This window comes from Oncorhynchus mykiss, chromosome 8 (assembly GCF_057628025.1).
Source record: "Oncorhynchus mykiss isolate SJ-2025 chromosome 8, ASM5762802v1, whole genome shotgun sequence".
NCBI lineage: Eukaryota > Metazoa > Chordata > Actinopteri > Salmoniformes > Salmonidae > Oncorhynchus > Oncorhynchus mykiss.
This window is the reverse complement of record NC_143029.1, coordinates 33136608-33153094: the sequence shown is the minus strand read 5'-3', so window position 1 is coordinate 33153094 and position 16487 is coordinate 33136608. Positions and strand designations below refer to the sequence as shown.

Here is a 16487-nt window from a genome sequence, read left to right as displayed (position 1 = left end):
TAAATTTGCGGGGCCAAAATCTGGCCTTAGGCATCATTGTGTGGGACTTTATCTATGTACTGTATGTGTGTGTGGGACTTTATCTATGTACTGTATGTGTGTGTGGGTGTGTGTGTGCATGGATGATGTCCTGTCCCTGATGGCTGCACTGTATGTGTATACCGTATGTGTGTCTATATGTCTGTGTATGATCTGTATGGTGTGCTCCCTCCCTGCAGCCAAGCGCTACTGTAAGAGCCCAGCCAGCAGCACAACGAGCAGCTACGCTCCCAGCAGCAGCAGTCTGAGCTGCGGAGGGGGAGGGGGCGGCAGCAGCGCCAGCAGCACCTGCAGCAAAAGCAGCTTCGACTACACACACGACATGGAGGCTGCCCACATGGCCGCCACGGCCATCCTCAACCTGTCCACGCGCTGCAGGGAGATGCCCCACGGCCTGGGAGGCAAGCCCCAGGACCTCCTCTCCCAGGTAGGGAGGACTACGCCCCAGACTCATGCTCACACTCACCCGGCAGGCTCCAGCTCCGCCTCTGGGGCGTTGCGTAGCTCTCTCTTGCTTTTTTTTCTCTCTCTCTCTCTCTCTCTCTCTCTCTCTCTCTCTGTCCAACATCCCTTCTCTCTCTTTATCTCACTCTCTCTTTCTCTGAGCCTTTCTTCCCTTCTCTCACTGTCTTTCTGCCCTCTTTCTCCCTCACTGCTCTCGCTCTCTTTCTCCACCCCATCTTCCTCTCTTTCAGTCTATTTATTTCCCCTATCTTTCTCCCTTTCAGTCTATTTATTTCCCTTATCTTTCTGCCTTTCAGTCTATTTATTTCCCCTATCTTTCTGCCTTTCAGTCTATTTATTTCCCCTATCTTTCTGCCTTTCAGTCTATTTATTTCCCCTATCTTTCTGCCTTTCAGTCTATTTATTTCCCCTATCTTTCTGCCTTTCAGTCTATTTATTTCCCCTATCTTTCTCCCTTTCAGTCTATTTATTTCCCCTATCTTTCTGCCTTTCAGTCTATTTATTTCCCCTATCTTTCTGCCTTTCAGTCTATTTATTTCCCCTATCTTTCTGCCTTTCAGTCTATTTATTTCCCCTTATCTTTCTCCCTTTCAGTCTATTTATTTCCCCTTATCTTTCTCCCTTTCAGTCTATTTATTTCTCTTATCTTTCTGCCTTTCAGTCTATTCCTGCTTTCTTTATTGCTCTTTCAATCTATCAGACCACATTTGCATTGTATCTCTGACAAAATAGGGGATATTATATCTTCCTTACTGCCACCCTGAGTCAATTCTAGTGAAAAGTGGGCCCTTGTCTGATTCAGTCAACAATGAGTCAGAGGCCTCCTCCACAAGGTTAGGTGTCAGATGCTTTTCTATGCCATATCATTTAGGCTTTGCTGCTTTGCTTATTACAGAATAACGCAGTCTGGTCTGGCGTCCTGTGATTCTGTGTGTGGCACATTCATTACATTATGGGGTACAGCCTGCGCTAAAGAGCGACCAATTTGGCAAAATATGCTGTTTGACCAGGAGTTTTAATTTGGGATCACTCTGCAAAAGAAATTATCCTAAATATATACAGTATATATATATATATACAGTATATATATTTTTTACATTTACAAATCATGTCGTGGGCCATTCTAAAACTACTTGTGGGCCGGCATTTGTTTTACACCTTGTTCAATCATGTTTGTTACCTCATTAAATAGCTAGCTGACAACCTGGTAACTTTACCAGTATATGCAAACATTTGGGGACACAGAAAGAAAGGAAAAGGGATAGCTTCTTGAGGAGATCAATGGTCATAGCAATGAATACATGTCAGATATCTTGCATGTCATTGTCACAAACTTGACATTCTTAAAGAGACAGTGCACAATATTCAATGCAATGCATCTCAATAGGAAAATAGTGCTTTTACACAATGTAGAAACCTAATACTCCACAAATGACAACATTTTTGCTTTCTTTATATCAACAAATGTATTTACATGGTTACATTTGTTTTTAAATTCTAGGGCACAACATGTGCTTCAGAAGTAACTAGAATTCACATAGGCTATATCTCAGTAGATACAATAAAACCATATTTTCTGGTGCTCCTAAATTAGATGTTATGCTACCAATGGTGCACCGGTGCTACCAATATATATTTTTAATTTAGAGCCCCGGTGCAGGGCAAGCACAGCCATGAGAGCAGTATAGTATCTAACACTGTGAGACAAAGAGATGCATTGGGCGCGGTGGACTGGAGCCCTTGGCTTTTTAAGACAGCCTGGAATGGATCAATGAGCATTTCAGTTGCCACTCTCTCTCTCTCTCTCGCTCTCACACTCCCTCTCTCGGTCTCTTTCTAGTAATCATGCCCCCTGTGCAGAGGCAAGAGAGAGTGACCTCTCTGTGAGGACATGGTCTTGCTCTGGCGCAGTCTGTCTCTGTGTGCACCATCGTCGTCATCATCATCATCATCATCATCATCAGAGCGCCGCGGGGATATTCCCTGTGTTGTACATTAATCTCCTCTCCACCACAGTGCGGGCTGCAGAGTGGGCCAAAGAGGAGGAGTAATTATTCTCTCCCTCGCTTTCTCTCTCTGCTTCTCTCCCTCTATCAACCCTCTCCATTCTCTCTCTCATTCTCTCTCTCTCCTCTTTACCTCCTACAATCTCCTTATCGGGCTCCTCCTTCTCTCTTCACCTTCTCATCTTTCTTTCATTCTATTTACCTCCCTCTCCCCCCTTCTCTCTTCATCCCTCCCTCCCTCCCTCCCTCCATCTCCCTCTCTCTGACAGAGTCCTGATGGGGACGTAGATGACAACAGTACCCTGGACCTGAGTGTGAGCCGTGGGCAGCCTGGGGGTCCTGAGGGGAGTGGCACGGTGCTGACGCCCCTGCAGCCCATGTCCCCCCAGCGGCAGGCCCTGCTCAACAGCAGCCGCTGCTACCAGATGAGTGAGGCCGACTGCTGGGACCTGCCCGTGGACTACACCAAGATCAAGCGCATCACTGACGACGATCACAAAGAGGTATGGGGAAGGGCCGCAGCATTATGGGTAATGTAGTTATGGGGTAATGTGTTTTTTTATGTTCAAATTTTTTATCTATTGAACAGAATAGTCCTCTATTATACTCCAATGGTCTCTTGCAGTGGAAGCACAATTCAAAGGTGGCTTATCCAGAAAATATTTTACTCTCTGCGAGTGTTCAATATTCCTTAATGAGCCATAGACCGGCAGCACACAGGTAATGGTGATTTGATTTGGGGGGGGGGGGTATCCAGTATCCACTGATAGTCTTTTACTGACATCTAGTTGATGCTACCGGTACTGCATTGACTCAATGAGTGAATCTCAATTGTTTTCCTTGATACCTCACATCCTCCCTCATCGTCTCCTTCCCAAAGCACATTGGAGCAGAAGATCTGAGGTTCCTCCCCTCTGAGAAGGTGGAAAGGAAAGAGGAGAAGTGGAATCAAGGAAATACATTTGAGGCCTCCCGGGTGGCGCAGTGGTTAAGGGCACTGTACTGCAGCGCCAGCTGTGCCATCAGAGTCCCTGGGTTCGCGCCCAGGCTCTGTCGTAACCGGCCGCGACCGGGAGGTCCGTGGGGTGACACACAATTGGCCTAGCATCGTCCGGGTTAGGGAGGGATTGGTCGGTAGGGATCTCCTTGTCTCATCTCGCACCAGCGACTCCTGTGGCAGGCCGGGCGCAGTGCGCGCTAGCCAAGGTTGCCAGGTGCAGTCTCTCCCGAGCCCGTACGGGAGTTGTAGCAATGAGACAAGATAGTAGCTACTACAACAATTGGATACCACGAAATTGGGGAGAAAAAAGGGGTAATTGGGCTTGCTAATAAGACATGGGTGAAACATTTTCAGAGGGGGCATGAGCATTGAGCATTGAGAGTGAGGGGAGAGGGTTTCTTCAGGATTGCTTGATACCAAAAAATTGGATCTTGCTGAGTATTTGAAAGTATTTGAAAAAAATGGGATGTGAGATGTGTGGGATGTGAATATGAGTATGAATTGTAATCGTGTGCTGATTGAAAAAAATGGGATGTGAGATGTGTGGGATGTGAATATGAGTATGAATTGTAATCGTGTGCTGATTGAAAAAAATGTAGGATGTGTGAATATGCCAATGTTATGGTCATAGGCTACATGATGACATGATGTAGTCTTCCTTTTTTTCATCCCTCCACCAGGTCGATGACCTGGACCCGTTCCAGGACCTTCTGGATGAGCAGCACTATGGAGGGGACGTGACCATGCCCAGCCCCAAACACAAGTACTCCGCCTGCAAGGAGGGCAAGAAGGAACTCATCACGTAAGACCAAGCTTATTTTGTCATCCCCTTTTTACTACTTGACATTCATTATACCCGCTTTACCCAGTGACCATTTTCCACATCTGCTGTTGTCATTGTATGTCTGTGTGTTCTCTAGTCTCTCAAACTGCCAGTTAGCTGACAAAAGCATCCGCAGTATGATGACAACCAATGCCCAAGACCTCAAGTAAGCATAACCCCTATTTCGCCAGTGCCTCCGACAGAGACAATTGTGCATTCTATATTTTAGTCTTTACATAGCCTAGCAGACCAATAGCCTGATAAGTGTTGACGCTGTCAGCTTTGGTATTACCCAGTACCCTGTAGTCACTCTCCTTGTCCCCTCTGTCCCAGGTGTCCCACTCCGGCATGTGACGGGTCTGGACACATCACTGGGAACTACGCCTCGCACAGGAGGTAGCTTGCAACCCATCATAATGACAAAAAGCCACGCAGGGTATTCAGCAGCCCCTGACATTTCAGATTGTAGAAGACAGTGATGCATAGATAAATATACAGTATATGACCTATTTTGTAGTGCATACTTGACAGTTGTATGGATTGTTTAGACTTCTCTGTTTTCAGTTTCACTGAGCTCTGATAGTCATTTGTTACCGTATATGCATGTACACTACCATTCAAAAGTGTAGGGTCACTTAGAAATGTCCTTGTTTTTGAAAGAAAAGCACTAGTTTGAGAAACAGATGCCTCACAAGTCCTCAACTGGCAGCTTCATTAAATAGCACCCGAAAAACACCCGTCTCAACGTCAACAGTGAAGAGGCGACTCCAGGATACTGGCCTATTAGGCAGAGTTGCAAAGAAAAAGCCATATCTTAGACTGGCCAATAAAAAGAAAAGATTAAGATGAGCAAAAGGAGTAAGACAATGGAGGCCAGCATCCTGGAGTCGCCTCTTCACTGTTGACGTTGAGACTGGTGTTTTGCGGGTACTATTTAATGAACCTACCAGTTGAGGACTTGTCAGGCTTCTGTTTCTCAAACTAGACACTCTAATGTACTTGTCATCTTGCTCAGTTGTGCACCGGGGCCTCCCACTCCTCTTTCTATTCTGGTTAGAGCCCGTTTGCGGTGTTCTGTGAAGGGAGTAGTACACAGCGTTGTACGAGATCTTCAGTTTCTTGGCAATTTATCACATGGAATAGCCTTCATTTCTCCGAACAAGAATAGACTGACAAGTTTCAGAAGAAAGTTTTGAGCCTGTAATCAAACCAACAAATGCTGATGCTCCAGATACTCAACTAGTCTAAAGAAGGTAATTTGTATTGCTTCTTTAATCAGGACAACAGTTTTCAGCTGTGCTAACATAATTGCAAAAGGGTTTTCTAATGATCAATTAGCCTTTTAAAATGATAAACATGGATTAGCTAACACAACGTGCCATTGGAACACAGGAGTGATGGTTGCTGATAATGGGCCTATGTACCCCTATGTAGATATTCCATTGAAAAGAACATCAGCCGTTTCCAATTACAATAGTCATTTACAACATTAACAATGTCTACACTGTATTTCTGATTCATTTTATGTTATTTGAATGGACAAAATGTGCTTTCAAAAACAAGGACATTTTTAAGTGACCCCGAACTTTTGAACAGTAGTGTATAGGTTACATGGCTTCTCTTGAAACCATCTGATACCAACTTTACAGAGCTATCATTCTGAGATGTTATTTGTCTTTTGATGAACTGCAAATGTGCTGATGTTGTACTCATACTCTTAAGATGGTAGTGAACTGCACAAGACCTTTCCCCTCTAGTCTGTCAGGCTGTCCACGGGCGAAGAAGAGCGGGATCAAGATACTGCACAGCAAGGAGGACAAGGACGACCAGGAGCCAATTAGGTGAGGGTTGGAACGGATAGCAGTATAGTATCTTGGTGAGTTTGTGTAACGCCCGTCGGAAGAAGTGGACCAAGGTGCAGCGTGGTACGTGTTCATGATTCTTTATTAAATCTGAACACCAAACAAAACAACAAAAGAATGTCACGATCCGTAGGCCACGCAGAGCTAACAAAAAACAACATCCCAGAACCTAAGGTGGCAAAACAGGCTGCCTAAGTATGATTCCAAATCAGAGACAACGATAGACAGCTGTCCCTGATTGAGAACCATACCCGGCCAAAACATAGAAACACAAAACCTAGAAATAAAGAACATAGAATGCCCACCCAAATCACACCCTGACCAAAAGACATCAAAAGGCTCTCTAAGGTCTGGGCATGACAGTACCCCCCCCCCCCCCCCCCCGAACCTATAGGGGAGGGTCCAGGTGGGCATCTATCCGCGGTGGCGGGTCTGGTACGGGACGTAGACCCCGCTCCACCTCTGGCTCACCCCACTTTGGTGGCGCCTCTGGTGCGGGGACCCCCGCCTCTGACCCCAGACTGGGGACCCTCGTTGCGGGTCCCGGACTGAGGACCCTCATTGCGGGCCCTGGACTGGGGACCCTCGCTGCCAGCCCCGGACTGGGGACCCTCGCTGCCGGCCCCGGACTGGGGACCCTCGCTGCCGGCCCCAGACTGGAAGCCATCGCTGGAGGCTCCGGACTGGAGGCCGTCGTCGGAGGCTTCGTGCCATGGATCATCACTGGAGGCTTCGTGCCATGGATCATCACTGGAGGCTTCGTGCCATTTATCATCACTGGAGGCTTCGTGCCATGGATCATCACTGGAGGCTTCTTGCAGCAGGTACAGGACTCACCAGGCTGGGGAGACACACAGGAGGCCTGGTCCGTGGAGTAGGCACCGGATACACTGTGCGTAGAGCCGGCGCAGGATATACTGGGCCGAGGAGGCGCACTGGAGGTCTGGAGCGTAGAGCTGGCACCTCCCTTCCTGGCTGGATGCTCACCCTAGCCCGGCAATTGCGGGGTGCTGGCACAGGACGTACTGGGCTGTGGATACGCACCGGAGACATAGTGCACAGAGCCGGCGCAGGATATCCTGGGCCGTAGAGACGCACTGGAGGCCAGGAGTGCTGAACCGGCACCATCCGTCCTGGCTGGATGCCCACTCTAGCCCGGCCGATGCGGGGAGCTGGGATATAGCGCACCGGGCTGTGAACGAGCACTGGAGACACCGTGCACTCCACCGCATAACACGGAGCCTGACCAGTACCAAGCTACCCACGGTAAGCACGGGGAGTTGGCTCAGGTCTATAACCTGACTCCACCAATCTCCCCGTGTGCTGCCTCTCTGGCTTCTGTGCTAGCCGTGTCCCCTCGTAACGCTGGGCCCTTTTTCTATCTGCCTCCGCCTTCCTAGCTGCTTCCACCTGTTCCCATGGGAGGTGATCCCTTCCGGCCAGGATCTCCTCCCACGTCCTGGATCCTTTGCCATCCATGATATCCTCCCATGTCCAGTCCTCCTTACCATGCTGCTTGGTCCGTTTGTGGTGGGATGTTCTGTAACGCCCATCGGAAGAAGTGGACCAAGGTGCAGCGTGGTCCGTGTTCATGATTCTTTGTTAAATCCGAACACCAAACAAAACAACAAAAGAACAACGAACGTCACATTCCGTAGGCTACGCAGAGCTAACAAAAAACAACATCCCACAACCTAAGGTGGAAAAACAGGCTGCTTAACCTTTCTGATCTCCCCATCCCGGATCCGGGTTCGTGAATACAGACTCAAGCTCATTACCATAACGCAACGTTAACTATTCATGAAAATCGCAAATCAAATGAAATAAATATGCTAGCTCTCAAGCTTAGCCTTTTGTTAACAACACTGTCATCTCAGATTTTCAAAATATGCTTCTCAACCATTGCAAAACAATCATTTGTGTAACAGTATTGATGGCTAACGTAGCATTTAGCATTAGCATTCAGCTGGCAACATTTACACAAAAAAACAGAAAAGCATTCAAAAAAATCATTTACCTTTGAAGAACTTCAGATGTTTTCATTGAGGAGACTCTCAGATAGCAAATGTTCAGTTTTTCCTGAAAGATTATTTGTTTAGGACAAATCGCTCCGTTTTCTGCGTCACGTTTAGCTATGAAAAAACCCCTGTATCCAGGATTGTGTAAATCTATCAGCAAGCTCATTAGCATAACACAACGTTAACTATTTATGAAAATCGCAAATGAAATGAAATAAATATGCCATCTCTCAAGCTTAGCCTTTTGTAAACAACACTGTCATCTCAGATTTTCAAAATATGCTTCTCAACCATAGGAAAACAATCATTTGTGTAAAAGTAGCTAGCTAGAGTTAGCATTTCGCGTTAGCATTTAGCGTTAGCATTAGCGTTAGCATCCAGCACGCAACATTAACAAAAACATAAAAGCCTTCAAATAAAATCATTTACCTTTGAAGAACTTCTGATGTTTTCAATGAGGATACTCTCAGTTAGATAGCAGATGCTCAGTTTTTCCAAAAAGATTCCTTGTGTATTAGAAATAGCTCCGTTTTATACATCACATTTGGCTACCAAAAAAAATCCATAAATTCAGTCCTCAAAACGCAAACTTTTTTCCAAATTAACTCCATAATATCGACTGAAAACATGGCAGACGTTGTTTAGAATCAATCCTCAAGGTGTTTTTCACATATCTCTTCATTGATACATCGTTCTTGGAAACATGCTTTCTCTCCTGAATCCCAGGAGAAAATGCCTGCACCTGAAGATTACGCACAAATTTAGACAAAGGACACCGGGCGGACCTCTGGAAAATGTAGTCTCTTATGGCCAATCTTCCAATGATATGCCTACAAATACGTCACAATGCTGCTAAGACCTTGGGCGAACGACAGAAAGTGTAGGCTCATTCGTTGCACAATCACAGCCATATAAGGAGAGAATGGAAAACAGAGCTTCAGAAATTCTGCTAATTCCTGGGTGATGCATCATCTTGGTTTCGCCTGTAGAATGAGTTCTGGGGCACTTACAGACAAAATCTTTGCAGATTCTGAAACTTCAGAGTGTTTTCTTTCCAAAACTGTCAAGAATATGCATAGTCGAGCATCTTTTCGTGACAAAATATCGCGCTTAAAACGGGAACGTTTTTTATCCAAAAATGAAATAGCGCCCCTAGAGCTCTAAGAGGTTAAGTATGATTCCCAATCAGAGACAATGATAGACAGCTGTCCCTGATTGAGAACCATACCCGGCCAAAACATAGAAACACAAAACCTAGAAATAAAGAACATAGAATGCCCACCCAAATCACACACTGACCAAACCAAATAGAGACATAAAAAGGCTCTCTAAGGTCAGGGCGTGACAGTTTGTCAACATACAGATGTAGGATCTTAATTTGAGCCAGTTTGCTACAGCAGGAAAATAATCCCGCAGCAACAGGAAATGTGAATTATTATTATTGGACATTTTTTGTAGGATTTAATACATTTTTGACAAGGGCAAATCAAGTCTGGCATTTTAAAGTGAAAAGTACAAACTGTAGAAGCCTTTTTAAACCTTGAATACACTGCAAGCTTGCATTTCCTGCCATGCAGGAAAATTCTCAGCAACAAAAGAGTGATCAAATTAAGATCCTACATCTGTATTCTCTTGAAGTCATGGTCATGCATTTCACCTCAGATTCTCTACAACCAGTGTAGTACACCTAGTGGGTACAGTACACTAAAGGTTACCTTTCCACCACTTAAGGAATGCGATAATGTTAAGCGCATATGAACTTGCCGCAAATCAACTAAAGTTAACTATGTGTCCTTTCACCAATCACTTCCCAATCTCTGCACAGCTGTTGCTGCCACCTCTATCCCTGCGAGGTTCACTGGATGTACCATCATCATTAACATTGCAATCATAATTAACACTGACCTCTCCACTGTCGGGGTGGAGCGGCCCGCAGACACACTGTGCTAATTCTAATCAGCCCAAATGTCACTCTGAAGGACAATGTAGAACCACGGGTAAATGTCTTTTAACCGGAGACCGTTTTCATTAGAGTAGCTAATCTTTTTCTAGTTGTCTTTGTATTGTGTGGATGACATTTACCAGGGACAGGTGTGCTGCAAGTGAGGAGAGCGAGGTCGTGTCCTGACTGACCTTTGTGACCCCTTCTCTCCGCAGGTGTCCAGTCCCAGGCTGTGACGGACAGGGTCACGTGACGGGGAAATACGCATCTCACCGCAGTGCGTCGGGCTGCCCCCTGGCGGCCAAGCGGCAGAAGGATGGCTACGTCAACGGCTCCCAGTTTGCATGGAAGTCCGGGAAGACAGATGGCATGTCGTGCCCGACCCCGGGCTGCGATGGATCAGGACATGTCAGCGGGAGCTTCCTGACCCATCGGAGGTGGGTGGCGCTCTGCATGGCTCTGGTGTAGATGAGCAACTGTGTCTAAATGTAACCAAGTACTGGATCAATAATGTAAATTATGGTTGAGTCCAGCAGGGTTGGAGTCATATGATTTTATTCACCAGTAGTGTATATTCCTTTATTCCTCAGTCTTTCTGGTTGCCCCCGTGCCACCTCAGCCATGAAGAAAGCCAGAATGACTGGGGTAGAAATGTTAACGATCAAGCAACGGGCAAGCAAAGGTAATAACCAGGCACAAATGCCAGTCAGAATGCCCCTTGACTATGCCACTTCCTGGTTTTATCAAAACATATTCAAGCTGAATCCACAGTGCATTTTCCCTTTTTCCCCTTTTCCCCTTTTCTAGGAATAGAAAATGATGAGGACATTAAACAGCTGGATACAGAAATCAAAGATCTAAACGAATCAAACAATCAAGTGGAATCAGACATGATTAAACTTAGGACACAAGTAAGATTCATGCATTACTTAATCGAGATTAATTCATTAATTATTATAAGGCAATCAGTCATGCTAGTTTTGGGCAAATTCTGAAACAGGTTGATGGATTAATTGATGTCTCACCCCCCCCCCCCCCCCCCCGCCTAGCGCAGTACACTTTTACGGATCCATAAGAAGTCCCTCAGTCGTCAGACAAAACCCTCTGTTGTCAGTTGTCAAACAGTCAGTCTCTCTGGTTCATCAACTTCCATGCACTTCTGCCTCTCCTTTCCCAGATCACCACTATGGAGACTAACCTGAAGTCCATAGAGGAGGAGAACAAAGTTATTGAGCAGCAGAATGATTCCCTACTGCACGAACTAGCCAACCTCAGCCAGTCTCTCATCAACAGCTTAGCGAATATCCAGCTCCCACATATGGTAAGTACCATCACAACTTAGCCTACAACAGTTACTGTCGGACAAGCACTGTATCAAGTCGAACTAAGATGCCATAGGAATCAAGAACGGGTTTATGGGGAAATGGGACGTGGGGTTAGGTAAAAAGGCTATGTTGTCAAAGATAATAGATGGCACACTTGAAAGCATGCCAATTTGACGTTCCATGATTGCAAGTGTTGAAACCCAGGGCCATTTGGAGTAAATTAATCAACGTAACGTGAGTGAAAACAAGACATGGCCATATCATGGTAGTGGCTTATTCCACTCATTCTACCAAATTGGAACAAACAATATTGATTGTTTGTTGATGCCATTTAAACAGAACACATCAAGAATTCGTAAAGAAAAATACATCTCTTACCCTGTTATGTGCTTGACAAATCATTGCAACACAAGGGCCGACTGCAATGACACAGTCGGGTTGTTTCATCTGCTGCTTTCTGTTTGTCACTTGTTTTCTCAGCAGTTCATATGCTTCTGTGCTACAACACTTCCTGTAACAGACTAATAATCTAATCTAATAACCCCCCCCCCCACACACACACACACACCCCTGCTTTGTTATATAAATAAATCATGGCTGCCTTGACGTGTCATGTGCCTGTATCCAATTACAGCTCTTGCGTATGAAAGAACAGGGCTGATTGGATATTGCTTGATTCAAAAGGCACCAAAGTTGCTTAGTAATGAATGAGATCTTTCCCTCTGAATATGGCTCCCTGTTGTCTGACCATTAATGTGAGGGGATCACGTTTTACTAGGGTTATAAAGCATTTTGCTAGCCTGGAACCATTTCTGTTTGTGTTATAGCCAACTGCTATAGTCATTGTTATGCCAAACGTCATGAAAATAACTATTAGCAAGAGAGCACAAAAATATCTGCGACCAGGCTAGAATTTTGCTCCCTTTTGTACAGCAGGCTAATAGAATTATATCTATCTCTATTCTCTTCACACCTCTTCCTGTAGAAACCGATGCCACAGAAAGAGGCCCCAGTTAAACATAGCTGCTGTTTACAGATGCCCCACAGAGTAAGAGACTCCTTTTCATAGTCTAATTATTATCCGTTTCTTCTGCACTATCATCTCCTCCCTTTAAGTCTTCCTCCTATACTCGTGAACACTCCATACATGTTGCTGCGTTATACTACGATTCAATGGTTTGATCATATTTAGAGAGACGTTTTGTGGCTTCTTAGAAGAATTTTGTTGCTGACAAGGAAGTGGCCGTGATGGAGTAACACCACGAGCCATATTTTCACAGTTATAACACAGTCACAGTCAAGGAAGCGAGTAGGTTCAGTCTGCTATTGCATATTCAATGTCTGTCTGTCTGTCTGTCTGTCTGTCTGTCTGTCTGTCTGTCTGTCTGCTCATGCTACTGTTACAGTGTGTGCACCTATCTGAGAAATGGCTCCCACAACTCCTACATCTCACTCGCTGCACACATTACATTAGTTTATTTATGTGATGTCAGTCATCATTTTGTCTCCATAAGATAAGCATCAACCATCATGCCTTCTATGAGTTGCTAAAATCAATCTACACTGACTTTGCATGTTTTGGAGCTGCATTAGGTCCACTGTAGTGTACGTAGGACTATGTAAATGGTTACATTTTATGAAATTGATGAAGTATTGTATACACTTAGTACAGCCCCCGTGCCCATACTGTCCTTACAATGTTTGCAGCTGTCAGTGTCCTTCCCTGTACAATTTCTCTTTCCCTTCCCTTCCCTTCTCTTTGAAAGAAAATGAATTGATCATCAATATGAAACCCGACTGAATCGGATTGCGTATGTGCCATTTTCCTCATTGGAGTCTTTTTCCCCTCACAGGAGCCAATGAATGAACAAAACTTTGATAGTTATGTGAATACTTTGACAGATATGTACACCCATCAGGACCAATACCAGAGTCCAGAGAACAAGGCCCTATTGGAGAACATCAAACAAGCGGTGCAAGGCATCCAAGTGTAGTAGCCTATCTACCCGCGAAAAAGGCACTGTCAGAGGCTAAATCAAATGATGTTAAAGCGACGAAAAAGGGTCAAAAGAGAGAATGGATCAGGATTTTTTTTTGCTGCTGTAAATTACCATCATGTTTCTTTTATTACAATGTTATGCTCTGAGCTCCATGGTTATGATATTTTTGCCTTGCTTTAAAAATAGTTCCCGATGGCAAAAGTTTAAAAGAACATACACGTTTTGTACATTTTCATATGACCTAATATAACGCGATGTACTGTTTATAGCTGCTAATGTATGCACATTTTTGTGTATATGTATTTATTAATTGTAAGCTTGTTTCATTCATTATTTGAACGCTTATTGAGAAAAAGGACTAAACTGAGTCCCATGGGTCGGGAGCCAGATGAGGGCAATGTGAGGAGCAATCATTTTTAGATAAGCGTTTCTTTTTGTGATTTAATAGAATACAAAAACAAAAAAATACCTTTGGTGTGAAGATTGTTTAATGGATGTAAATGTATCGATTTTTGTAACAATGTTTGAAAAAACTCTTTGTCTTCAGTGGTCTGTGTGGAGACTAATAATAATGTCTATGTTTAAATAAAGTACGAGAAGAAACTATGTATAAATATGACAAATTTCAAACATCATGAGACGGAAACTAAGTGGTGCAACTCCCATCATCTGGAATGGACTGTACTTCATTAAGTTAGAAATAAATAAAAAAGTCTTAGTAATATGTGCTGTTAAACTATTTCCATTTCAAACACAGAGCGGGAGGACCAATGGCTATGGGAAATGTAGGAGACAATCTAGCGTTACTCATTTATTTTAATCGTAAATCTTATCGAATAGCTAGTAGGTACAACTTATCAGCAATATTGGTATAACAATGATTAAATCACTTGTTTAGATATGGGATGCAATCTATATAGAACAAACGTTTGGGTATATGCAATTTCTTATAAATAAAATTAGCTGAGCTGATAAATCTTTTTACTAAATGTAAATGTATTAAGTTTTGTATAAATCTTTTAATACAATCATGTTTTCGGGATTCATCATGCGGCGATCAGTTCCAAAATGAAAGATGGATGAGTTTATGAGTTTCGTTCTCTCATGTTCGATTTTGCACAGGAACACCTTGGTTTTGATGTTTTTATTGACACTTAAAGAGGTACTTGAAGGGTCAAATTGATGGTTCAGAAGTTTTCTAGAAAAGTTATCTTTATAAAGGCTGATTGATGCGCTGGACTTACAGGGTCAATGTCCCCCATTTATCATAGTATATTATTGCACTGTCTTTGCGATCATGCATAGTATGTGTCTGAGCCACACAACATGACACGAGCTAAAGATTGCTTTTTGATTCTGTCCTAAAAAAATGAATCTATTGGTAAAAACTTTATTGATATCTATTATAACAGCAAAGAATAACGGAAGTGATACTGCTAATAGTGGTCCACGATTTACTAGCGTTTCTATGATTGATGACAATTTCATGAGGAAATTGCTATCCCTTTCTATGAGACACCCTCAGTAAATGTTTTCATAGTACTTAAAAACACCATTATAATGCAATGTGAGTGTCAATGTCAGCCCCCTATAATGCCACAACCTTTTAATCATCAGCCAACTGCAACAAATCTACCCTTACATAGTATTTACTAATGAATCATTACATTTCCTTTACAAATTGGCATAACCATGTGACATGCACTTGCTGAAGATGACTCTAATAATGGATTATATGTGTGTTCTTAATACAGTTTATTGTGCATGCACATCATGGGGAGTATGTCCCAATTATATCAATAACTAGATATCATTATTTTAATTTAAACGACTGTATATGGCAACAGTATCTAAGATGCACTGTCCTTGGAAGTAGCCTACAGTGAAGCCTAGGACTTCATTTAGAAAGGCGGTCCAATTCTGATATTTTTTCCAAGTAATTGGTCTTTTGACCAATCACATAGATCTTTTCACACCAGATCTTTTCGGAACTGATCTGATTGGTCAAACGACAAATTAGTGAAAGAAATATCATAATTGGGCCACCTGTCTAAATGCAGCCGCGAGACTTAGAGCTGAGTGAGTCAAGTTCAATTCAGACATCCCTTCTTGGTAGTCAACATGAGGGTGCTATGGGCTTAGCTAGTCATTGACCTGATCTCACACTTCAAAGCATCTATTTGGACCTCCTACTAGACTTGAGGTCCACATTCCATATGACTCCACATGCCTGTGTCTAAAGCTTTGTGTCTGCAGCTTTTTGCCAATAAAGTAATGCTATAGATAGATCGACAGCTTGTACTATTTTCTTCAGTCAATTATTCTTACTGATACCAAGGAAATGGGAATTTTAAGCACAAATGTCCTACTCACCAACAGTCAGTACATATTGTAATAACAAATGTAAAAAGGTTATCTGTGATTATTTACATAGAGAACACTAACATGTCACATGCTAGAGTGCAGAAGAATTTTCATATGAATATTTGTGAATTCATCTATTGATTAAACTGCTACAATTACGATTTATTTTGAGTAATGCTTTGATGAAAGGATTTTATACAACATTCATTTCCTTCTATCCTTTCCCCTGTCCTCTCTCCCTCTTGCAAACTTTCCAACTTAATTTTGGTACCACATGGCATGATTTTTGTGGCTCTTTAATTTTGTATGTTTAAGATCACAAGTTGCTGTGATATTTAATTTGAAATTGTGAAGTTTGTACGATTTTTATCACGCTGGTGTTGACATCTCTTACTCTGAATAAAACGTGTGTTACAACACTAACTTGTATTGTTTCCTCAAATGACTGCCTCACATATGAATGAAAATAGGAGAAGAGAAATAATCCAAGAACACACTTAGCTGCAGAGTCACTGAAATGACTTTAACAGAGCCAGAAAGCATCTGTAGTCTATCCTCCTGTCCTGAATGACAACAGAAGAGGAACTATGTTATTGTGAAGTACAACTACTGTGAGAGAAAAAAACTATGGACAAACAAATCA

At 43.3% G+C, this 16487-nt stretch overlaps 1 protein-coding gene and 1 long non-coding RNA gene across 30 annotated transcripts in view; one reads left to right on the top strand and one right to left on the bottom strand.

Moving 5' to 3' along the window:
• The window catches only part of LOC149981504 (uncharacterized), a 205070-nt gene extending 196289 nt beyond the window's left edge, over positions 1–8781 (bottom strand). The window contains exons 1-3 of one of the 2 annotated variants that reach the window (XR_016497761.1): positions 8643–8781; positions 8213–8274; positions 7671–7792 (exon numbers count right to left, since the gene is read on the bottom strand). This is a non-coding gene — a long non-coding RNA (uncharacterized LOC149981504). Of the gene's footprint in view, positions 1–7670; positions 7793–8212; positions 8275–8642 lie in introns of those variants that run through there. The other variant, XR_016497760.1, reaches the window with a different exon arrangement.
• The window catches only part of myt1la (myelin transcription factor 1-like, a), a 50761-nt gene extending 34494 nt beyond the window's left edge, over positions 1–16267 (top strand). For 6 of the 28 annotated variants that reach the window (XM_090243233.1, XM_090243218.1, XM_036985300.2 and 3 more), the window contains 12 exons: positions 219–466; positions 2780–3013; positions 4164–4312; positions 4431–4499; positions 4667–4729; positions 6076–6174; positions 10371–10592; positions 10746–10837; positions 10963–11066; positions 11333–11476; positions 12466–12528; positions 13334–16267. In XM_090243233.1, the coding sequence (XP_090099359.1) occupies positions 219–466; positions 2780–3013; positions 4164–4312; positions 4431–4499; positions 4667–4729; positions 6076–6174; positions 10371–10592; positions 10746–10837; positions 10963–11066; positions 11333–11476; positions 12466–12528; positions 13334–13474 (1628 nt within the window). In that variant the 3' untranslated portion in view covers positions 13475–16267. Of the gene's footprint in view, positions 1–218; positions 467–2779; positions 3014–4163; positions 4313–4430; positions 4500–4666; positions 4730–6075; positions 6175–10370; positions 10593–10745; positions 10838–10962; positions 11067–11332; positions 11477–12465; positions 12529–13333 lie in introns of those variants that run through there. The other 22 variants (XM_090243221.1, XM_090243214.1, XM_090243220.1 and 19 more) reach the window with 9 other exon arrangements.
• Positions 16268–16487: the final 220 nt, after the last annotated feature.